The following is a 26,141-nucleotide window of genomic DNA, read 5'->3' as shown; positions in this document are numbered from 1 at the left end:
ATAGAGCTCTTCACACGGCGCATGCGTAGTAGCGTCATAACGACAAGACGAGCTGTTATGTTTTCTGTAGCAACGGTCTGTGACCCGAAAAAAGTCGCCGTTAAAGGTAAGAAATGCTTAAAAAGTAAACATGAAAATGCCTTAAATGTATTCCATAAAATATAAAGACACATGTGTGACTGCTGTAATATATTATAGCTTAACTAGAGAGTTAACTAGCCCGTTAGCTGCCACCAGAGTGCCGCTAACGGGGCTAACGGGGCTAACTGCTAACGTAAACTCAGCGCCAGTCTGAGAGTTGATTGAGATTAACAAATATATAACCTCAGTATTGTATACCACTCACAATTTTCAAACCGTTTTTGGAACATTTACCCAGATTAGTGATTTAGCTTTATTTATCTCAGATAAACCAGGAGGATGTGACGCCAGACTCTGTTTAAATTCTGTCAGCTTTTCTTTCTCACTGCAGAAAGTAACGTTACATTAAACTTTAGATATGTGACTCAAAACGCCGAAGAATCATTTAATAACTTATTTTATTTCGGCACAAATCCAAAACACCAAGCACCACTTATTTCTGTGAAATGTCCCGTTAGAGCCTCGTATTGCTCTAATTGTCTAACGCGATAACATTTCAAATTATATTACCTACATTATATTTTATTAGGGTGTAACTTGTATTCCGGATAAATTAGAAGACACAATCTGTCAGTAATGATCTTAAGTCTTGTTCTGCCTTTTGTCTTTTTATCTCGGCGGGGAAATTAGTTTTAATCTAATAGATTAGTAACTGCAGTACAGTTTATATTAATTATACTGACCCCACATTTATCTGAAATCTGATTCTCGGTGTCTGCCATGAAGTGAATGTACATTCTGAGACTGCAGTGTTGTTATTAACTGTATTTTCAGGTTGAACTATGTCCAGTGTGCTGGATGAGACATCAGCAGATGTTCCTGTCAGAGACTTCAGTGTGAATCTTTCCCGGCCTGCAGGTGACTGATGCTGCTCTGTCACACTCCTTCATCTTTACATATGACTTTATGTTGTATAAATATCCCTGATGTTCCTGTTTCCTCTGGAAGCCCTTAGAAACACTTTAACCCAGATTTAAAAGATTCATTTTGTTTCCAGTTAATTGCTGCGTTGATGAATATGAAACAGAATAATTATATATAAATAATTATATTTATATATTGGAAACATATTAATACCATGATGCCTACATAAGTAGCAGAACTCTCTACTGTGTCTCATACAAAGACAAAGGGATGAAAATGTAAAGACTGAGTATTTATGACTTATATATAATATAATATAAATATATAATAATATATTATATACATATATTATAACTAAACTTACTGTATGAACAGCTTCTGTGTTTTCTGAGGACGTGAATATTCCTCGTTGCTCGTGATGTTTAATTCATCAGCAGCTTCATGACTGAAAATGTAAAAACAATAACAACAACAATGTTGTTTGTTTTTTGTCTTTTGACAGATCCGTCCGTGTATCAAAATGCTCGAGCGCGTCAGGATATCTCTCGGGTGTCCCGTGAGGAGCTGGAGGACCGGTTCCTGCGCCTCCACGAGGAGACTCTGCTCCTCAAACAGCACATTCACACACAGGACGACAAGATCAAGAAGTGAGACGCACACACACAGTTTGACTCCAAACATACAGGCCCTGTTGAGTTTATCTGAATAAAGATATTAAAATGTATTGTTTTTAAAGTCTGTAAGCTGGTAGAGGAGGATAAGCTGGTAGGATAAGGGTTAGTATTCTCCATCAGGAGTGCCTGTCAGACGGTTGAATAGCTGCAGAAACCTCCTTTCTTCTGATGTCCTCCCCCCGTCAGACTGGGCACGAAGCTGATGAGGCTGGTGAAGGACCGCGGTCGCATGGAGCAGCTGGCGGCGGGCGGCGCTCAGCCGCTGTCCAGAGTGCGGGACGTGGAGATGGAGGAGATGATGGAGGAGCTCCAGGAGAAGGTCAGAGGACTGCAGGCCGAGAACGAGAGACTGAAACAGCGCCTCCTGGTGTCCAAACAGCAGCTCATCAACTGCCAGAGCAGGAGGCCGACGCCGTACGGCCACGTCCAGCCGCGGGTCAACTCAGGGATGAAGAGGCTGCGAGACGACGCGTCCTCTCCCTCTCAAACACGACCCAAAAGTACGTCACAGTTATTTCTATGTGAAGTTAAAAGCAGAGGCTGCAGCTCCATCTCAAACTTTCTGATAATAGTTTACATTTGTTCCATAAAGTTTAGTCTTCTTCTAACAGCTGGTGAAGAATAACTGGAGTATAAACGGTTTCTGTGTCCTCGCTGCTCTTTTATCAGCCATGTTACTGGTTCTATCAGAGGCTGCTCAGTGTGTCTCCTCCTCCTGCAGGTACCAGGAGTCTGGAGGGAGCCGGGAGGCCTCCGACCGGCCAGCTGCCTCGATACGGACACAGTCTGCTGGAGGAGGCCAGAGCCGAGATCCGCAACCTGTAAGAACCACAGAACCACCAAACATCACCAGTAGAAACCAGCTGCTTCACACTGAAACTGGGATTCTGCTTCTTTAACAGAATCTCCTGTAACATCATAATAATAATACATTTTATTTATAAACTACAAAAACCAAACAACACTGAAAATCACACTCTGTCTCTTTCATCCCCAAAAGCAGTTTTATTTCCTTTATCAATTGATCTTCCAGTTATTTTCATTGATTAGTATATTGACTGACCAACAGTCTCAATCACAAAAAATCTGTTTACAAAGATATAAAACTGAAAAAAACAGCAACTTTAACTGGAACAAGCAAATAAAAAGTCGTTTCCAGTCAGAAGTTCATCATACGTGTGACGTGTGACGTGCGACGTGTGATGTGTGACGTGTGACGTGTGACGTCTGACGTGTGATGTGTGACGTGTGACGTGCGACGTGCGACGTGCGACGTGTGACGTGTGATGTGTGATGTGCGTCCGTCTCAGAGAGAACGTGATCGAGTCGCAGCGCAGCCACATGGAGGAGATGGAGGGAGCGTCCGACCTGCTGCGAGAGGAACTGAGGAAGAAGGAGGAAGAGTATGAAGACAGACTCCTGCAGGTCCGACAGCAGCAGACCTCCAAACTCAGGTAAAAACCTGCTGACGTAAAGGGTCAGTTCACCCAAAATCACCCAAAACCCCAAAACTCAGAGACTGCAAACCTTTACTTTAAGTCTCATCACACAGAAATGATAAATATTGTCTTATGTTGGATTTTCTGTGTTTTACATGATTGTAAGTAACATTATTGATACAGCAGGAGGTCTCCTTTAGTTTAAAGCCTCGTTCAACAACCTGCAAACCCTGCAGGAAATCTCTGATGCAGGCAGGAGCTCTGCAACACACCGCCGTCTCCAGGTGCACTGTGGGTAATGTAGGCACCAGCTTTTAATAAGGAATAAAAAAAGAGTTTCTGCAGAATCGATTTTCATCCTGTGCATCATGAGTCTATTATATATATATATTTATACATATATAATAATATGGATATAGGATCAATAAGCAGGATGAAATGAAGGGAAACATTAAATTTCAGTCTCATGTTCTCTCTGTGGTCGTCCTCAGTAACTGCTGCCCTCGTGTCTCCTCTCATCAGCAGCTCACGTGTCTGTTAATGAACCGGTTTGGGAGACTCTCCAGCAGTGTTTACCTGCAGCTCCGTGTTCTATTGATTGTGTTTGTTTCTTCATTACAGCAGACGGAGGAGGAGGTGTTTGCGTCTGTCAGAGTTTCACAGTAACGCTCGTGTTTCTCTCTCAGGTCACATGTCAACAGCAACGTGATGATGATCAAACTGCAGAAGCAGCTGGCTGACAGGTCCAACGCCATCGCAGAGCTGGAGGGTCGATTCCTGCAAATACAAGAGGTGAGCAGCCGTACGGCCTCGTCCTCGCCGCAGAAACATCCACCCATGAGGCAAATAATCAATTCAGCACTGACAGATCAATACCTGTGTCTTCACCAAACACCTGAAACATCCTCACGGTCTGAGACGGAGTCTGTGATGAAGCACAGATGGGTTATCAGACAGGAAGTGAGTCTGAGGGTTCATACAGAGACCCGTCATGGCGGCTTTGCTTTGTTACATTAAACCAAACAAAGCCGGCGTAGCTCCGCCCCCGCGTATGCTGGCGTTCTGCAACCAGAGGCGTGACATGTATCACAACAGGGATGGCGTCAAGTGTTCCAGCTGTCCCTTTTACGCCGACGTTGATCCGGCAGTGTGACCACTTCCTCTGCCGGCTAAAGTCCGAACAGCACCGGTCTGTGTTCGTAGCTTCTACACAGAACAGCGAGGCAATAACGGCACAACATTCCCGCCATGAACAGGCTGTGTAAACAGAACAATCCTTCCTCCTCTGCTCTTTGTTTAAGTAGTACATTTATTGTCAGATGAGACAACCTGATGCTAAAACACGCTACACTCACTGTGTCCTCAAAGTCTGAATTTAAAGGCAAATCAATCTTAGTTTGGGTTCTTTTGAAAGTTTTATATATAACGTCCTCACTGTCTGTCTCAGAGGTTTTCACTGTGGAAAAGAAAGCCATCAAATATTTAGTCAGTAGGAGTCTGAGGAAGATGCTGACCTGGTTTGAGAATTATTAATTAATTATGTGAAGAGTTTTTTTATATAAAGGAGGAATGTCTCATGTTTAGGAAAATCCTCCACACGATCCGACAGAAACAAACAACAGCAGGAAACTGAAATTTGAATTTGTTGGTCACCAAACGTAAGATTGGAAAGTGTCTTACATGTGTGTTTTCAGCCTCTCAGCACTCCAGATGTTCCAGATGTACCTGCACTATTCACTGATCTCATCCAATCAGCTGCTTTCAATGCTGCACATGCATCAGTTTCACAGCAGAGGACATTGAGACGCTGACGTCTTCTGCAACACTCAGAGTAAAAGATGACAGTAAATGTTGTTAATAGAACGTGTATTTGTGTGATTCAGAGTCAGAGGACCCTGAAGGTCAGTCATGACGCAGCGATGATGAAGGTGGACGAGCTGTCGGCTCAGCTGAAGGACGAACGACTGAAGAGTCTGGAGCTGGAGAAACAGCTGCAGAGCTCCGTCATCTCCACGAAGAAGATGGAGCAGGTGACACAAAGCAGAGTATCACAGTAACATGATGTTAATTCCTGTAGTACAGAGTATAACTACACAGTAAATCACAGTAACATGATAGTATAACTACACAGTAAATCACAGTAACATGATAGTATAACTACACAGTAAATCACAGTAACATGTTACCTCCTGCAGTACAGAGTATAACTACACAGTAAATCACAGTAACATGTTACCTCCTGTAGTACAGAGTATAACTACACAGTAAATCACAGTAACATGATGTTACCTCCTGTAGTACAGAGTATAACTACACAGTAAATCACAGTAACATGATGTTACCTCCTGTAGTACAGAGTATAACTACACAGTAAATCACAGTAACATGATAGTATAACTACACAGTAAATCACAGTAACATGATAGTATAACTACACAGTAAATCACAGTAACATGATAGTATAACTACACAGTAAATCACAGTAACATGATGTTACCTCCTGCGGTACAGAGTATAACTACACAGTAAATCACAGTAACATGTTACCTCCTGCAGTACAGAGTATAACTACACAGTAAATCACAGTAACATGATGTTACCTCCTGTAGTACAGAGTATAACTACACAGTAAATCACAGTAACATGATGTTACCTCCTGTAGTACAGAGTATAACTACACAGTAAATCACAGTAACATGATAGTATAACTACACAGTAAATCACAGTAACATGATGTTACCTCCTGTAGTACAGAGTATAACTACACAGTAAATCACAGTAACATGATAGTATAACTACACAGTAAATCACAGTAACATGATAGTATAACTACACAGTAAATCACAGTAACATGATAGTATAACTACACAGTAAATCACAGTAACATGATAGTATAACTACACAGTAAATCACAGTAACATGATAGTATAACTACACAGTAAATCACAGTAACATGATAGTATAACTACACAGTAAATCACAGTAACATGATAGTATAACTACACAGTAAATCACAGTAACATGATGTTACCTCCTGTAGTACAGAGTATAACTACACAGTAAATCACAGTAACATGATGTTACCTCCTGTAGTACAGAGTATAACTACACAGTAAATCACAGTAACATGATAGTATAACTACACAGTAAATCACAGTAACATGATAGTATAACTACACAGTAAATCACAGTAACATGATGTTACCTCCTGCGGTACAGAGTATAACTACACAGTAAATCACAGTAACATGTTACCTCCTGCAGTACAGAGTATAACTACACAGTAAATCACAGTAACATGATGTTACCTCCTGTAGTACAGAGTATAACTACACAGTAAATCACAGTAACATGATGTTACCTCCTGTAGTACAGAGTATAACTACACAGTAAATCACAGTAACATGATAGTATAACTACACAGTAAATCACAGTAACATGATGTTACCTCCTGCGGTACAGAGTATAACTACACAGTAAATCACAGTAACATGATAGTATAACTACACAGTAAATCACAGTAACATGATGTTACCTCCTGCGGTACAGAGTATAACTACACAGTAAATCACAGTAACATGTTACCTCCTGTAGTACAGAGTATAACTAAACTACGTGTTGGTAATCTGGTGTTTTGCAGCTGCAGGAGCGAATCGGTGATCTGCAGCAGGAACGAGACCTGCTGAAGGACAATAATGACAAACTGGTGAACAGGTGAGCAGCTCAACTCTGATGCTTTGCTCTTATTGTTTTCAGTGGGAGTAGATCTCATTTCAAGATTTGTTTTAAAGAGGTAATTAAACTTTTTTGTGGAAAATATTATTATTCACATTAGAGTATTTTTACACGTCATAAAACGTGTGGAGGAGATCTTTCCCTTTAACACTATAACAGGAAATTCAAAGTAAAATGTGGCTCAGTTGAACATAACTCGCAACTATTAAAATAAGTGAAATTACAAATAGATCAACTTTTATGACTTCTGTTACATCGATATCCATCATTTGGATCTTTTAGAGACGTTATTTAACGGCCAGCTGACAGACAGATGCTGAAGCCATCTTCAGCGTTTCCTCCATCATTCTTCTCAGCTGCAGCTGAACTAAACTAAGAACAGCTGAAACATTTATTTTCTGACAAACCGGCCTCCTGTATGAAGGAAGGAGTTGATGGAACATATTGATATGACTAAGTTAGGTTGTTTAGAGTGTTATTACACAGATACTGTACATCTGTCACTTCACACTCTTCAGTCTTTATTGATGATGATCAATAGTTCAGCTTAGATGAATCATGATGTTCTCTGTGTGTCTTCAGTGCCTTCGACGTCTCTCAGCAGCAGAAGTGGAGCGTTCAGGAGCAGCAGCTGAAGTTACAAATCGCACAGCTGGAGACGGCGCTGAAGGCCGACCTCGTCGACAAAAACCAGATCCTCGACAAAATCAAGGCTGAGAGGGGTACCGGCACCTCTTTATGACATCATACATCATCTCATATAACATCTCATCTGCAAGTCAGCCAGTGAATGATGAGGGTCGACTAAAGTATCACGCTCATGTTTGTAACTGGACCTTTGTCTGATGTAGGATTACAACTTACTATTGTTTTCATAATTAAAATATATATAAAACCAGAGTCTGAATGTGTAGAGTTAAAATGTTTTTTGTGTGACTGACCAACAGCCTGAAACCAAAACATTTCATTTCAAAATATTACAACAAGAAAACCAGCAAATCCTCATTAATTGATTATCAAAACAGTTGCAGATCCAGTCTAATCTAATCTAATCTAATCTAATCTAATCTAATCTAATCTAATCTAATCTAAGAATCATGTTCTGCTGCAGAGTGGATCATAAATCACACTGATGTTCAAAAGATATTTTTGAATGAAAATAATCAGATTTATTGTTTTCAGACACAAACGAGAAGCTGACAGAAGAAAATCAGAAGCTTCATCTTCAGTTTGTGGAACAGAAGCAGCAGCTGGAAGAACTGACTGATCGTCTGAAGTCCCACAGCAGGGTGAGATCAATCAGTAATCAATATATCCAAACACACATACATTTCAGTCCAGGTTTGTATTTCATTAAACATCACACAGTTGCAGACACTCAGAGTGACTTTAAATAAACAGCTGACTTCCAGTAAACCTGCAGCAGTTCAGTGTTTGTCTGCTTGTTGCAGATTTCATCTTCAGTTTTACAACATTAACAGTCAAACATACAAATGATTCCAGCTGCAATAGTGAAGTTTCTTTTCTCCTTTTAGATGAAAACCCTGTAAATATCCCTCAGTACCTTCAGCTGCATGTATTTTAATGTGTCATCAAGTTATTAAGTAGATTTTGTTGGATTCAGAGTATTCAGGAACTGTTTAAACTTTGATAGTCTTACATATAGAGACACTATATATGCTATAAACCAGTAACTTATTCTCTGTGTATGTTCCTTAAAGGAGAGCGAGTACGACGTGGACGAACTCACAGAGGCTCTGCTGCTAATTAAGGTCAGTGGAACAATAAAGGTGAAATCTGCAGTATGTTGTCAGGTATACTTTACCTGGAAAAGGTCAGTTAAACACATGAAACATTTAAACACAGAAGCGTAAATGTCAGAAGAGCGGCGAGCTGGGCTTCCTGAAGGAGGAGGAGGAGGACGGAGCGAGCGGCGGCACAGAGAGCGCCGTCAGACAGCTGCGAGCCGCTCACGCTGAAACCATCCAGGAGCTGGAGAAGACCAGAAGCATCCTCAGCATGGAGAGCAAGATCAGCAAAGACTACAAGGTATCTGTGAAACCAGGTTCACTGCAGGAGCCTGAAACTGAGCTCAGAGAGTAACAAGGCAGAGCAGAATCAGCGGACCTTCTCTGGTGATGGAGATGATGTTGATTCTTGTTTCAGGGGCTGTTTGCCTTTAGTCTCCAGCCGTTAAACACCTGATCGTTTCAGCTGAGGTCGTCTGATGGAACCGTTTGGTTCTCTGGTTTCCAGCTGCTGCGATTCTTTGTTTTATATCAAACTGAATATCTGTTGGCCAGACACAACAAGACATTTGATGACATCACCAAGGTCTTGGGCAAAATGTGATCAGTTTATCTAAAAAATATAATGGAAATAATGGTGAGCTGCAGCCCAAGTATATTTGCTTTAGTTCAGTCCAGGTTTGTTGTCTTAATACAATGCAGAGAACACAGACAGTGAAAAGTGTCTTAAAAAAAAGAGCCAATACGCATGAATTTAAAACATGAAACAATATAAACACGCAATAACAGAGGAAGGAAACACGATATACAGTTGACTATAAACATGTGTAGAGCAGCTGGATGACTAACATCCTGCTTCTGATCAGCGCGTCGTCCTAAAACTGCTGGACTGTGGACGAAGTGAAAGTCCTGCCTCGTTGAGATAATTACTCGTAATAAACTCTGAGGTCTGTTTCATATATCAGCTACTGAACCAAAACTAACTAGCTAGCTAGCTAACTAGCTAGCTAGCTAACTAACTAACTAACTCCTCTCACACAGAGTAAACCTGATAAGATATTAATTCCCCCTGTGCAGTCAAAATGTTCCTCGCTCAGAGTTTGTGATGATCAGAGTCTGACATGCTAACCATGCTAACTATGCTAACCATGCTAGCCAAGCTAACCATGCTAAGTAGACGTGTCCTCTGCTCTTGTGATGAGGCGGAGCTGGCGGCGGTGCTGCAGAAGATGGACAGCGACAGACTCCAGTCTGAGCAGAAGCTGCAACATCAGGCTCAGCTGCTGGACACCAGAGCAGCAAAGATCAAGAAGCTGGAAGGTAATTCTCTCCATCGTCATCATCACTTCATCCACTTTGATGCCCTCACTTCCTGTGGTTAACGAGGTAGCAGCTACAGAAAACACTAGTTGAGCAGCTACTTTGTCAGAAGTCCAACAGAAGAGCAGCCAAACAAACTGTTTTCAACGTCTGTTAGAGCGACAATAATTAGCCAATTAATTGATTATAATCCAAAGAAAATAAATGGGAAACTACTTTAATAATCAATTATTCATTTAGTTAAGCAAAAACGTCAAACAGAATGAGGCAGAAACACTTTCTACTTTACAGCTTCATATGTAGGAAGCAGGAGGTAATGTGATGAAGATGAGAACTGCAGTTTCTGTGTCTGTTCTCCATCAGGTCTCATTTCTCTTCCTGTTTCTCAGCTCAGCTCAGAGACATCGCCTACGGCACCAAAGCCCACGTCTTCAAACCGGACATCACCGATGAAGACGAGGCAGATGAGCTCGATGAAAGTCTTCATCTGGAGCGAGGAGAGAACCTTCTGGAGCTGCAGATAGTCGGCGCCGCTCTGTCTGCGTCCGCCCTGCAGACTCTGGGTGACGCCGAACCCTCCACCTTCTGCACCTACTCCTTCTATCTGTTTGAGCTGCACTCCACGCCGGTGGCCACGGGCCAGAGGCCGCAGTACGGTTTCACATCCAAGTATGTGGTTAGCATGGACGAGCGCTTCTTGGACTACCTGCACAGGTACTCTGTCAGCGTGGAGCTACATCAGGCTCTAGGACTGGACTGGAGGACTCTGGCCAGCGGACAGCTTCGGCTGCAGCAGCTCCTGGAACAGGACGGGAAGGTTCATGGGACCATACCGCTGGTCGGTGAGTGAGAGCAGATCAAACTGCAGCTGGTAACGCAGTAAACATAAAGAAACACACACACACAGTTGAACTTGCTTTGTGATACAGACTATGTAGACCAGCTCTAGGTGCTAGCTGGTGGGATTTTGACCTGAAGCTACAGGTCCAAGTCCTCTGATTCACTATGAAGGTTTAGCTGTAAAGAGAGAAACACCTTGTGTTTGTTGACCTTGAGCGCCGCGTTTAAGCTGCAGTTCCTGCGCTGTGTGTTGAAGGTGAAGACTGCGGTTTTACTCCTGAGACTTCATGTAAACAGAACAAATCTCCTGGAAAGCCTCAACAGCAAAGAATCTCTACTGTAATTCTCAAAGAGATTTTTGGAAAGAAACTGCTTATTTTTCAAGGTTTTGTCAAACTCACACAGAGACTTTGAGTTTTAGGAAGTGTGTGACTGTGCTGCTGCTGTTATTGTTTGTCAGGTAAGTGTGAGGAGGCGCGGTCCTTCGGCTCTGTGGATTACTGGATGAGGCTGAGGATACCGATGACAGAAACCATCTGTCTGTATAAAGAGAAGGTGAAGGCTGTGGGCTACATCAACACCGCACTGAGCCAGGACGGACAGGTACAGTACTTGCGCTTTACATGTCCCTCATTGTAAAGAAAAACGCTCCGGCCAGCATCTCCGAAAAAGACACCAGCAGTCAGACAGTCAAACAGCTTGTCAGATTATCTAAACTACTTTATTTAGAGGTAAAAGTGAAAGTGAGCACACCTGTAATGCTCCAAATAATCCCTCATTACACAGACAGTGCACACAGACACAGTAAGTCAAAGTTGAACCAGTCAGTTTTCTCCTCCAAACAGGTTTCTGACAGTCTGATCGTCTCACTGCTTGTGTGTCTTTTAACAGAACATGAAAATCAAAGTGAGGGTTGTGATGAACCTTCAGTTCTTTTACTCTTATATAATGTACAGTAACACAGCTCTGTAACACATTTACTGAAACTAACCGTCTTCTTCAGCTGCAGCCGCTCAGCAGCAGTAGCAGCTGGAATGAACTCTGCATCAACGTGCAGCGCTGCAGAGACCTGCAGCCCGCCGGCTCCCAGCGGCCCGTCGGTTCCCAGCAGCTCAGCCCTTATGTGGTTTACAAGTTCTTTGACTTCCCCGACTATCCCACCGCCACCGTCCACGCCTGCTCCCACCCCCAGTTCAACGACGTCAAGTCCTACTCCGTCCCCATGGACGAGGATCTGGACCGGTACCTGAAGTCCGAGGCCCTTCAGTTCTACGTGTTCGACTACGAGGAGGAGCAGATGGACGTGTATGTGGGCAAAGCCCGAGTGTCTCTGCTGCCTCTGTCCCGGGACGACAGCATCAGCGGTGAGACGTTGTCTTCTCACAGTGTCATCTGATCTAAATCAGCTTTTTAATGGTTTCAGCCACCTACTGAGACCCATAGAGACCCACCACAGACCGGTTCTGTCTGGTCAGCAGTATCTGCCACAGAGAAGTGCTGGTACATCATCTGAGAGCTGAGAAGCTCAAGATGATGTTGAGATGTGTCAGGTTTTTGTAGTCATAAATCTGTAATAAACACTGTTTTGTTTAGACGCCTTTGACATATGAAGGCCGTTCTCATACGCAGTTATGTCTCATCAGTTGAAACCATTTGATGTACCCAGGAAAACATCCTCAGAACAGTCTGTGATCACCCTCGAGGTCACTACAGGTCATTTTATCCAGTCAGGTCAAGCTTCACTACAGTCATCACACATGGAGCTAGCATGATGTGGTTGGTACCACTGGATTCCTCAGGTCCACTATATTCATTATTCATTCATTCTGAAAGAAACTAATGTCTCAGAGGTTTAACTAATTAGTTAATTAATCGAACCACCAACCCTACGCGTGGAGGACCCCCCCCCCCCCCCACCTCCTGAGCCACAGACGCCTCTTTAGGGTCATTTAGTAACAAACTAATCCGTTCTGGGTGCGTCCTCACATCAGCTAAACAACTTCCTGGAGAAAACCTGACACACAGAGAGAGAGGTCCTGAACACAAGAAATATACCTGAAAGAGTTTCATGAAGCCTCTGAATGATTTTACTGTCCCGCCCTGCGTCCTGCTGTTTCTCAGTGTTTTCTAACAAGTTGAATGTGTTTCCTGTTTGTGCTGCAGGTGTGTTTGAGCTGACCGACCCCTCCGGACTTCCTGCCGGCCATCTTGAAGTCACACTGAAGTGGAGGTTCGCTTACCGTCCTCCAGGCTCCGTTATGACTGTTGAAGAACCCGAATTCATCCCCAAAGAGAAGCGTGAAGAGGAAACAGCTGAGGAAGAGAAGAAAGACAAAGATGAGGCTCTTCATCCCTCTTCCCTCCCTGACGGTGCTGCCTCTAAGGTCAGCAGATAAAAACATCCTGAACATCCATGAAGAACAGAGAGAACAGAGCTCTGACACTTTCAGCCAACAGAGACATGCAGCAGCAGCTCATGGTGTTAATGATCATAACATCCTCTTACCTGAGTGTTTTCTCCCATCAGGCACCGCTGCCGAAGCTCAGACAGAGGACACAAGCGAAGGCACCGGCGGCTAAAAAGGTCACGTTCATAGAAAGCTCCGCTGCAGACGAGCAGGTGAGATGTTTTCATGCGTGATGTCAGATGATGTTCAGAAGCCTGTTCACATCCTGTTTGGTTATTATTAAAAAGATCACAAGATTACAAACAATAAATAAACAATAAATATAACAATAAAACATGTGGAGCAATAAAAGACTGAAATATAATCAGGTAAGAATAAAGACAACCAGACCTTTAATTAAAATAAATGGAGACATGCCGTAACGAGCTAAATCCGGATACACTGAAGAGTAAAAGAACATTTTAAGAAGGCGTTTGAAAGAGGAAAGAGACTCAGCGAGCAGGTTGCCAGGGACGACCAGGAGACTCCTGACCTCCTGAGAAGGTCTTCACGATGCGCTGTAAAAGTTCTCTCCTCTAAGACAAGCAGGCAGCCGGTGGAGGGAATAAAACTGGAGGAATAGGACTGAATTTCCTGTTTTAGTTAAAAGTCTGACAGTCTTTTTATTCAGACAGGATCAAATGACCCTTACAGAGACCCTTACTGCCGTCAGTCAGTGTGCTGAGGCGTCAGATACCTGCTGCAGTTACCACCTGTTGCAGCAGAGTCTCACTTTAACTCAACAGGATTTAATTATATGGTGGAAATATCGACTAAAAGTCTGTTTTTGTACTGGTCACAGGCTGAAGACTGGAGCTCAGCAGGTCCCAGTTTACGCCTCGTATGAAATGCCTCGTATGAAACGCCTCGTATGAAACGCCTCGTATGAAACGTGTTGTTTGAAACGCGTCGTATGAAACGCGGCTAATGAAACGCGTCGTATGAAACGCCTCGTATGAAACGCCTCGTATGAAACGCGTCGTATGAAACGCCTCGTATGAAACGTGTTGTTTGAAACGCGTCGTATGAAACGCGGCTAATGAAACGCGTCGTATGAAACGCCTCGTATGAAACGCCTCGTATGAAACGCGTCGTATGAAACGCCTCGTATGAAACGCGTCGTATGAAACGCGTCGTATGAAACGCGTCGTATGAAACGCCTCGTATGAAACGCCTCGTATGAAACGTGTTGTTTGAAACGCCTCGTATGAAACGTGTTGTTTGAAACGCGTCGTATGAAACGCGGCTAATGAAACGCGTCGTATGAAACGCGTCGTATGAAACGCGTCGTATGAAACGCCTCGTATGAAACATGTTGTTTGAAACGCGTCGTATGAAACGCGGCTAATGAAACGCGTCGTATGAAACGCGTCGTATGAAACGCGTCGTATGAAACGCGTCGTATGAAACGCGTCGTATGAAACGCGTCGTATGAAACGCCTCGTATGAAACGCCTCGTATGAAACGCGTCGTATGAAACGCGTCGTATGAAACGCCTCGTATGAAACGCCTCGTATGAAACGTGTTGTTTGAAACGCGGCTAATGAAACGCGTCGTATGAAACGCGTCGTATGAAACGCGTCGTATGAAACGCCTCGTATGAAACGCGTCGTATGAAACGCGTCGTATGAAACACGGCGTCTGAAACGCCTCGTATAAAACGCATCGTATGAAACACGGCGTCTGAAACGCCTCGTATAAAACGCATCGTATGAAACACGGCGTCTGAAACGCGTCGTATGAAACACGGCGTCTGAAACGCCTCGTATGAAACGCGTCGTATGAAACACGGCGTCTGAAACGCGTCGTATGAAACGCGTCGTATGAAACGCCTCGTATGAAACGCCTCGTATGAAACGCGTCGTATGAAACGCGTCGTATGAAACGCCTCGTATGAAACGTGTTGTTTGAAACGCGTCGTATGAAACGCGGCTAATGAAACGCGTCGTATGAAACGCGTCGTATGAAACGCGTCGTATGAAACGCGTCGTATGAAACGCCTCGTATGAAACGTGTTGTTTGAAACGCGTCGTATGAAACGCGGCTAATGAAACGCGTCGTATGAAACGCGTCGTATGAAACGCGTCGTATGAAACGCGTCGTATGAAACGCCTCGTATGAAACGCGTCGTATGAAACGCGTCGTATGAAACACGGCGTCTGAAACGCCTCGTATAAAACGCATCGTATGAAACACGGCGTCTGAAACGCCTCGTATAAAACGCATCGTATGAAACACGGCGTCTGAAACGCGTCGTATGAAACACGGCGTCTGAAACGCCTCGTATAAAACGCATCGTATGAAACACGGCGTCTGAAACGCGTCGTATGAAACGCGTCGTATGAAACGCCTCGTATGAAACGCGTCGTATAAAACGCATCGTATGAAACGCCTCGTATGAAACGCATCGTATGAAACGCGTCGTATGAAACGCATCGTATGAAACACGGCGTCTGAAACGCATCGTATGAAACACGGCGTCTGAAACGCCTCGTATGAAACGCATCGTATGAAACGCCTCGTATGAAACGCATCGTATGAAACGCGTCGTATGAAACGCATCGTATGAAACGCGTCGTATGAAACGCATCGTATGAAACACGGCGTCTGAAACGCCTCGTATGAAACGCATCGTATGAAACACGGCGTCTGAAACGCGTCGTATGAAACGCATCGTATGAAACACGGCGTCTGAAACGCGTCGTATGAAACGCATCGTATGAAACGCATCGTATGAAACGCATCGTATGAAACGCATCGTATGAAACACGGCGTCTGAAACGGCTCGTATGAAACGCATCGTATGAAACACGGCGTCTGAAACGCCTCGTACGAAATGCTTCGTTTGAAACGCCTCGTATGAAACGCGGCTCATGAAACGCCTCGTTTGAAACGCGTCGTATGAAACGCGTCGTATGAAACGCGTCGTTTGAAACGCGTCGTTTGAAACGCGTCGTTTGAAACTCCTCGTTTGAAACGCGTCGTATGAAACGCGTCGTATGAAACGCATCGTTTAAAACGTATCGTATGAAACACAGCGTTTGAAACGCCTCGTATGAAATGCTTCGTATGAAACGTCTTGTATGAAAGGTGTCGTTTGAAACGCCTCATTTGAAACGCCTCGTATGAAACGCAGCTCATGAAACGCATCGTATAAAACGCATCGTATGAAACAGCGTTTGAAACGCGTCGTTTGAAACGCGTCGTTTGAAACGCCTCGTTTGAAACGCGTCGTATGAAACGCCTCGTATGAAACGCGTCGTGTGAAACGCCTCGTATGAAACGCGTCGTATGAAACGCCTCGTATGAAACGCGTCGTATGAAACGCCTCGTATGAAACGCGTCGTATGAAACGCCTCGTATGAAACGCCTCGTATGAAACGCCTCGTATGAAACGCGTCGTATGAAACGCCTCGTATGAAACACCTCGTATGAAACACCTCGTATGAAACGCCTCGTATGAAACGCCTCGTATGAAACGCGTCGTATGAAACGCCTCGTATGAAACGCCTCGTATGAAACGCGTCGTATGAAACGCGTCGTATGAAACACCTCGTATGAAACGCGTCGTATGAAACGCCTCGTATGAAACGCGTCGTATGAAACGCGTCGTATGAAACGCCTCGTATGAAACGCCTCGTATGAAACGCCTCGTATGAAACGCCTCGTATGAAACGCGTCGTATGAAACGCCTCGTATGAAACGCCTCGTATGAAACGCCTCGTATGAAACACCTCGTATGAAACGCGTCGTATGAAACGCCTCGTATGAAACGCCTCGTATGAAACGCGTCGTATGAAACGCCTCGTATGAAACGCGTCGTATGAAACGCGTCGTATGAAACGCCTCGTATGAAACGCCTCGTATGAAACGCGTCGTATGAAACGCCTCGTATGAAACGCCTCGTATGAAACGCCTCGTATGAAACGCCTCGTATGAAACGCCTCGTATGAAACGCGTCGTATGAAACGCCTCGTATGAAACGCCTCGTATGAAACGTCTTTTGTGTTTTTGCAGCTCGTGTCTGAAGCTGCTCGCATCACGGCAGAGGAAGAGGAGGATGAAGAGTCTCACTTTTCTGAAGGACAGCTGGTCGCAGCGAGCGCTCAGTCTTACTCTGACGATTCCGACATCTCCGAGGAGATTATTGAAGGTGAGGAAATATTGATTAGTATTGATCATTAGCGCCACTGTAAATATTATAGAAGGTAAGAGAATACTGATTTTTACTGTTGTCTGCTTCTTTAATTCTCTGTTTACAAAACACTTGTTGTTGTTCTTCTTGGCTGTTTTCTGTTTTCTTCACACTGGAAGAAAACAAGCAGCTGCTCTTCATCATCATCTCCCCAAACTCTCCCTGCACAGCCTGTTTTTAAGCCCTGTGCTCTGTCTGAAAGGTGCAGATGGGCTTTTTTTTCTTACGCTTCCCGAGCACACGAACATAAATATTGAATGTGGCTGTGAATAATCTTTAGAGCAGACTTCAGAAAAGTTAATGACGACTCTGAGAGGCAGCGGACTCTGCTTGTTGCTGAATATCCAGCTTATTAATAAGCGTCCACTCACCAAACGCAATAAAGGAGGCAATGAGTTCAAGATAGAAACAGTTTGTCAAAGAATCAGAGTTCTTCTCTTGTTGTTCCAGTGATTGATCTGTGTTTTCTCCTCCCTGCTTCCTGTCCGGATCCGTCCAGATGTTGAGGAGGTCCCAGCAGCTGCAGAGGATCAGAGGGAATCGACCCAGTCCGACAGCGATGACTGCATCGTTCATGGCCAGGCTGTGGGCAGGAAGGTCAGTGAACGCCTCTGTTTACCTTCCACACATAGAAGGAGACCTTGGATGGTGTGTTGTGAAGGTGTTTTGTTTGTACGGAGTTCGATCTGTATTCTGCGTTCAGGCAGGAGGTTGTTTCTGAAACCACAAACTTCCAGACAGAGTCGGTGTGAATGTTGTGGTGTTGTACGTGTCATCGAGTCAGCCAGCAACAGTCCAGTCATTAAATGCATTTATTTAATTATCTGTGCACTGTGTAGTAATGACAGCTGATCTCCTGTCAGTCTGAACTGTTCTCAGATGTTTTTATTCAGATTTAAAGATCTGAATAAAAACATCTTTTATTCCAAACACACTTAGTGTTTCTCTGACAGATGAAGAGAATGAACCCATTCTTTTGTTTTCATTGATCAGTTATAAGAACATTTTACTCACCAGCCTCATTGTGGAGTAAAGAGACGATAACGCAGCCTGAAGCAGCTAAAAGACCTGAGGACAGGATGCGTCTGACACTGGTAGCTGTCAGTAATGAGAGGTTATTTAGTTTGTATCAGTCTCAGAGTAACTAACCAGCTACCTGCTGTTCTGATCCTCAAAGACTAAAATATTTCACCTGCTGAATCATCAGGAAGATGTTGAGCTTGTTTCCCAGGTTGCCCCTCTCTGTCTGTATCAGAACAAAGATGGCAGCCTGGCGGCTACCTGGACAGGAAACAGAACCAAAATCTTTGTGATTGTACAGCAGAATATTTTTTATCCAGATGGTTAGAAGAGTCTTTGTGGATTCTGTAAATACCTTTAGAACAGCAGGAAGCTTAATTATCCTGTGACTGATACATGAGAGGCACAAACGTTAATGTGCTGTTACTCCGCTAACGTTAGCAGTAAAGCAGCTCAGAGGAAGCTGTTGCTTCTCTTCACTGTGTTATTGTTGGACCATGAAGAGTGAATCCTGTCTGTGTTTGTCCTGCTGACCTGCTGCTTTTACTCTCGACCTCTTTAGAAGCAGCAGAACTAAAGCAAGCCTGTGTTTGGTGCGTTTAAACTGAGATCTGTGTGTCGGTCCTCAGGCCGCTGAGCGCATGCGGGTGGAGGTGGTCTCTCTGAGCCTCAGACCAGAATCTCGGGTGTCCCGGGACAGCAGTGTGGTGCGCCTGTTTGTGGAGTACTCCTTCCTGGATCTGCCCACAGAGGAAACCCCCCTGTCCCTGCCCAAACCCCCGCAGGGCAAAAGCATCAACTACAACTACAGCAAAGGTTAGAGTCACTGTGCAGCTGCATGATGGTAAAACTACGAGTCTGTTCAGGTGTCCCATATATGAAGGACGTTTGTTTGAGACAGATTCTCTGCTGTTTTAAGGTCACTAAACAGTCACATAGTTCATTATGAATTTAATATTTTCTGCAATAAGAATATGTTTGTAAATCCCAACAGTAAGTGGAGACTCGTGTGTGTTTGTGTGTGTTGAATATGAGTTTGACCTTTGACCTGATGGTTGTCGTTCTGTCCCGGTAGTCGTTCCTGTGGACGCAGAGACTCACGGGGCGAGACGTCAGCTGCTGAGGGAAGTCCTGCAGGGACGAAACCCTCCGATGGAGAGGTGAGGAAACATCTGGAGAGCAGCTGGAGTTTATTATAGTAGTTTCTACTGTCAAACTGATCAAACACAACTTATTGACTTTACAATGAAAAGCAGAAAATCCTCACGAGAGGCTGGAATCAGAAAACCTGTTTTCATCTGTTATAGACGTCATCCACACAGCGACACCATTTATATTATTAGCTTTAACACGTATTAATATGTGACACCAGAGAAGCAGGGAACATTTGGTATGTTTGCTTCTACAAATGCAGATTAATCAACTGTTGCCGTTTGCTCTCTGTCCATCATTCAGTTGACTAATTGTTTGACCTCTAATCAATAAATCATCACTCACTAATGCTGAATTGTGCTTCCATTAACTTTGATTTGTCTGGTTGTATTGATGCTGTCCTGTGTTGCTAATTTACTCATTTATATTCGGGAGAAAAAAGGTTCAGTTCACACAGCACTGAACGTAAATAGACGAAAATAAACAAATATTCAAATATTTTATATGTTATATACATATATATATATATATATATATATATATATATATATATATATATATATATATATATATATATACATACATATATATATGATCATTCACAGTCCTCTTCAGTTTGAGCTGCCAGGATGTGGAATTAACTTTATTCATGCAGCTCTTCTCAACACAAAGTCACAAAGTGATTTACATGTTCAAACCAGCAGAAATAATATAAATATAATGTAATGAAGTTAAAGTGAAACCCAGACAGTTTGACTGACAGGTGCTCTTTGGGATGTTCAGAGCAGAAACACATCTTTAGTTAAGAGATGAATGATGATGATGATGATGATGATGATGATGATGATGATGATGATGATGGTTGTTGGACAGGATCCGGTTCACAGTGGTGAGCGAGCCTCCAGAGGAAGAAGAGCAGGAGAGGGAGTGTGAGGACGTGGGCGTCGCCTTCCTGAGGATCCCCGAAATCCTGGAGAGACGACAAGACCTGGTGGAGAGCAGTCTGACCGGTACGCACACGTTATATACATATATATATACATTATATACACATTATATACACATATATACACACACATTATATACATATATATATATAAATTATATACATATATACACATTATATACATATATATACACACACGTTATATACATATATAGATAAATTATATACATATATACACATTATATACATATATATATATATATACACACATTATATACATATATACACATTACATACATATATACACAAGTTATATACATATATACACATTATATACATATATACACAAGTTATATACATATATACACATTATATACATATATATACACACACACGTTATATACATATATAGATAAATTATATACATATATATACACATCATATACATATATATACACACATTATATACATATATACACATTATATACATATATACACAAGTTATATACATATATACACATTATATACATATATACACAAGTTATATACATATATACACATTATATACATATATATACACATTATATACACATATACACATTATATACATATATACACATTATATACATATATACACATTATATACATATACACAAAAGTTATATACATATATACACATTATATACATATATACACACATTATATACATATATACACACATTATATACATACACAAGTTATATACATATATATACACATTATATACATACACAAGTTATATACATATATATATACACATTATATACATATATACACACATTATATACATACACAAGTTATATACATATATATACACATTATATACATACACAAGTTATATACATATATATACACATTATATACATACACAAGTTATATACATATATATATACACATTATATACATATATACACACATTATATACATACACAAGTTATATACATATATATACACATTATATACATACACAAGTTATATACATATATATACACATTATATACATACACAAGTTATATACATATATATATATATACACATTATATACATATATACACAAGTTATATACATATATACACATTACATACATATATATACACATTATATACACATATACACATTATATACATATATACACATTATATACATATATACACATTATATACATACACAAGTTATATACATATATATACACATTATATACATACACAAGTTATATACATATATATATACACATTATATACATATATACACAAGTTATATACATATATACACATTACATACATATATATACACATTATATACACATATACACATTATATACATATACACACATTATATACATATATACACACATATATACATACACAAGTTATATACATATATACACATTATATACATATATACACATTATATACATATATACACACATTATATACATACACAAGTTATATACATATATATACACATTATATACATATACACACATTATATACATACACAAGTTATATACATATATACACATTATATACACATATACACAATATATACATATACACACATTATATACACATATACACATTATATACATATACACACATTATATACATATATACACACATTATATACATACACAAGTTATATACATATATATGCACATTATATACATATATACACATTATATACACATTATATACATATATACACATTATATACATATATACACACGTTATATACATATATACACACGTTATATACATATATACACACGTTATATACATATATATACATTATATACATACACACATATACATATATACACACATTATATACATATATATACATTATATACATACACACATATACATACATACACACATTATATACATATATACACACGTTATATACATATGTATACATTATATACATACACACATATACATATATACACATTATATACATACATACACATTATATACATATATACACATTATATACATATATACACGTTATATACATATACATATATACACACGTTATATACATATATACATTATATACATACACACATATACATATATACACACATACATATATATACATTATATACATACACACATATACATATATACACACACATATACATATATATACATTATATACATACACACATACATATATACACACATTATATACATAAATACACACGTTATATACATATATATACATTATATACATACACACATATACATATATACACACATTATATACATATATACACACATTATATACATATATATACATTATATACATACACACATATACATATACACACGTTATATACATATATACACACACGTTATATACATATATATACATTATATACATACACACATATACATATATACACATTATATACATACATACACATTATATACATATATACACATTATATACATATATACACGTTATATACATATACATATATACACACGTTATATACATATATATACATTATATACATACACACATATACATATATACACACATTATATACATATATACACACACGTTATATACATATATATACATTATATACATACACACACGTTATATACATATATATGCATTATATACATACACACATATACATATATACACACATTATATACATATATATACATTATATACATACACACATATACATATATACACACGTTATATACATATATACACACACACGTTATATACATATATATACATTATATACATACACACATATACATATATACACATTATATACATATATACACATTATATACATATATACACATTATATACATATACACACATATACATATATACACACGTTATATACATATATATACATTATATACATACACACATATACATATATACACACATTATATACATATATATACATTATATACATACACACATATACATATATACACACGTTATATACATATATACACACGTTATATACATTATATACATTATATACATACATACACATTATATACATATATACACATTATATACATATATACACACGTTATATACATATATACACATTATATATGTATATATATATATATATACATTCACACGTTATAAACATAGTATACATAATGTGTGTGTGTAAGTATATATAATGTGTGTAAGTATATATAATGTGTGTGTGTAAGTATATATAATGTGTGTAAGTATATATAATGTGTGTGTGTAAGTATATATAATGTGTGTGTGTAAGTATATATAATGTGTGTAAGTATCTATAATGTGTGTGTAAGTATATATAATGTGTGTGTGTAAGTATATATAATGTGTGTAAGTATATATAATGTGTGTGTGTAAGTATATATAATGTGTGTAAGTATATATAATGTGTGTAAGTATCTATAATGTGTGTGTAAGTATATATAATGTGTGTGTGTAAGTATATATAATGTGTGTGTGTATCTATAATGTGTGTGTAAGTATATATAATGTGTGTGTGTAAGTATATATAATGTGTGTAAGTATCTATAATGTGTGTGTAAGTATATATAATGTGTGTGTAAGTATATATAATGTGTGTGTGTAAGTATATATAATGTGTGTGTAAGTATATATGTGTGTGTAAGTACATATAATGTGTGTGTGTGTCTCTGTGTGTAGTTGTGGATGTGGAGGACAGCAGTGAGGTGGTGGGCAGTCTGCTGGTGTCTCTGGAAGGTTTGGAGGCTCTGCAGTGCGTCATGGAGGAGGCGGAGCTACAGCAGATGCCCGTCTCAATCCCGCTTCCGTCAGCATGAAGCAGCAACATGGCCGCTACACAGCACACAAACACGGCGGCGGGAGGCTCCTCGTACATGTATGTTTCAGTAAAACGTCTACTGTTCTCTGAAACACACAGTGGACTCTCCAGATCAGCTGACACACTGATAATAACACGTCAGGTGTGATTTTAACACGTCAGGTGTGATTTTAACAGGTCAGGTGTGTTTTGAAGCACTCACACTGTGAATGTCTGTTGATGTTCCTTTTTGCTGAATTTGTTGTTTGCAGGTCAAAATACAAGCAGGTAAAAACTTTGTGCCCCAAATCCAAACTACATATTCATTCTGTAATGTGTGTGTGTGTGTGTGTGTGTGTGTGTGTGTGTGTGTGTGACAAGATTAAAAAGTTCCTCTGGATAATCGCTGGTCAGTTTTGTCTGACAGGTGAGCCTCTGTGTCAGTCATGTGACATGTTGGCAGGTAAACAGCCATCATGTGAAATCTGTAGATAAGAGAAAACTGTATGGAGACAAATCTACTGATTAAAAAACTACCATCTGATCTAATTTATGAGTTTAAACTCTGCTGTTAAACATTACAAATGTGAAATAATTTCCAGTTATTTCATGTGTTCACTTGTTTGTTATTTTTACTGTAGTCAGCTGATCTGAGGTTGTTTCTCAGTGTGTTGATACAGGTGATCTCACCTGTGACTCTGACCTCTTATAAACCTGCAGAATAATGTTTATTACTGAGAAACAGAGAAAGAAGTCAGTGTGCCTTAAATTATCTTTTTACTGTATGATGTTTTGTATTGTCTCCAATAAAGAGCTGATTTTCTGTACATGTGGGGGAAAATCAATATTTTTACATTTTACTGCTGTCACAAGTCACAAGTATACACTATCAATCACACTTAGCCAAAGAAACTCTAAGGACTGCAATAACTTCTCCAGCTGCTCAATTTCTAATTTGAGCTTTTTGAGTCAGTTGTTTTTTAATGTGCAGCTCCAGGTTCCTTTCATAGAGAACCGTCACTCTGTGCTCCAACCGGTATAAACAGCTGATCAAGTAGAACGTTGAGATGTTCATCAAGCAACAGGTGACTGGAGACTCTTCAGTCATGTTGGTGTACTGTGTTCATGTTTCACTCAGCATTGTGTGTTCTTGGTCAATGTAGGAATTTGTGCTCTCCAATATCTTTATGATTTTATGGGGAATTATGAATTATTATTGTGCACAACTCCAACATGAAATTATTCATCCAGTGACATAACTCATATTACAGTAGGTATAATAACAGGGAAACAGTCCTCCTCGTTGGCCACACAAGAGAGGTCAATTATAATTATGTCATTCATCTTAATTGTAATTTTGCAAGGGTATAGGTCTGTTAAGGTTAAAGTGACTGAGATGCACAAGAAAATACAAACAAGTTCACTTTAGTTACATACACATTTATTACTAATACTACAGCTACAAGTACTAAACACTACGTTTTACAAACGAGGGAAACTGGTGCACAAGGCTGTGGCTAGTGAATGATTGTAATGCATGATGCAGAGTTATCTATTGTGTAGTTGGTATGAGAGACCTGATAAACAGATGAGATGACTGTTACCTGAGAAGCAGCGAGTCAAATCAACGGTACAACAGCTTAGTTCTGAATCACCAACTGAAATTACAAATCATGATGCACCAGGGTTTAAGCACGTTGAAGGTCTTGTAGGAATACTTGCTTGCTCTCTGGGGCGGCTTCTTGTTGTTCCTAATTTTGCATCTTTGATAGTAACTTCAGTGTT

The 26,141-nt window shown here is 40.1% G+C and overlaps 1 protein-coding gene across 1 annotated transcript; it reads left to right on the top strand.

Moving 5' to 3' along the window:
* rpgrip1l (RPGRIP1 like) lies at positions 1-25,183 on the top strand. Its single transcript, XM_067591046.1, has 25 exons — positions 1-106; positions 916-999; positions 1,508-1,652; positions 1,866-2,179; positions 2,401-2,500; positions 2,990-3,133; positions 3,805-3,910; positions 5,002-5,148; positions 6,759-6,832; positions 7,436-7,575; positions 8,036-8,142; positions 8,575-8,625; positions 8,720-8,902; positions 9,804-9,921; positions 10,311-10,763; positions 11,222-11,364; positions 11,765-12,125; positions 12,925-13,145; positions 13,289-13,381; positions 17,226-17,361; positions 17,903-18,000; positions 19,053-19,239; positions 19,499-19,583; positions 20,449-20,585; positions 24,239-25,183. The coding sequence occupies exons 2-25, from the start codon at positions 924-926 to the stop codon at positions 24,373-24,375; spliced, it is 3,756 nt and encodes a 1,251-aa protein (XP_067447147.1). The 5' UTR covers positions 1-106; positions 916-923; the 3' UTR covers positions 24,376-25,183.
* Positions 25,184-26,141: the final 958 nt, after the last annotated feature.

This window comes from Thunnus thynnus, chromosome 5, assembly GCF_963924715.1.
Source record: "Thunnus thynnus chromosome 5, fThuThy2.1, whole genome shotgun sequence".
Taxonomy (NCBI): domain Eukaryota; kingdom Metazoa; phylum Chordata; class Actinopteri; order Scombriformes; family Scombridae; genus Thunnus; species Thunnus thynnus.
Note: the sequence above shows the minus strand (reverse complement) of the source record. Positions and strands in the feature narration are given on the sequence as shown.

Coding starts and splice junctions, on each gene's coding strand:
- rpgrip1l (XM_067591046.1), top strand. CDS start 924: ATGTCCAGTGTGCTGGATGAGACATCAGCAGATGTTCCTGTCAGAGAC. Junction 2,180..2,400: donor CTCTCAAACACGACCCAAAA/GTACGTCACAGT, acceptor CTCCTCCTGCAG/GTACCAGGAGTCTGGAGGGA. Junction 3,134..3,804: donor CAGCAGACCTCCAAACTCAG/GTAAAAACCTGC, acceptor TTTCTCTCTCAG/GTCACATGTCAACAGCAACG.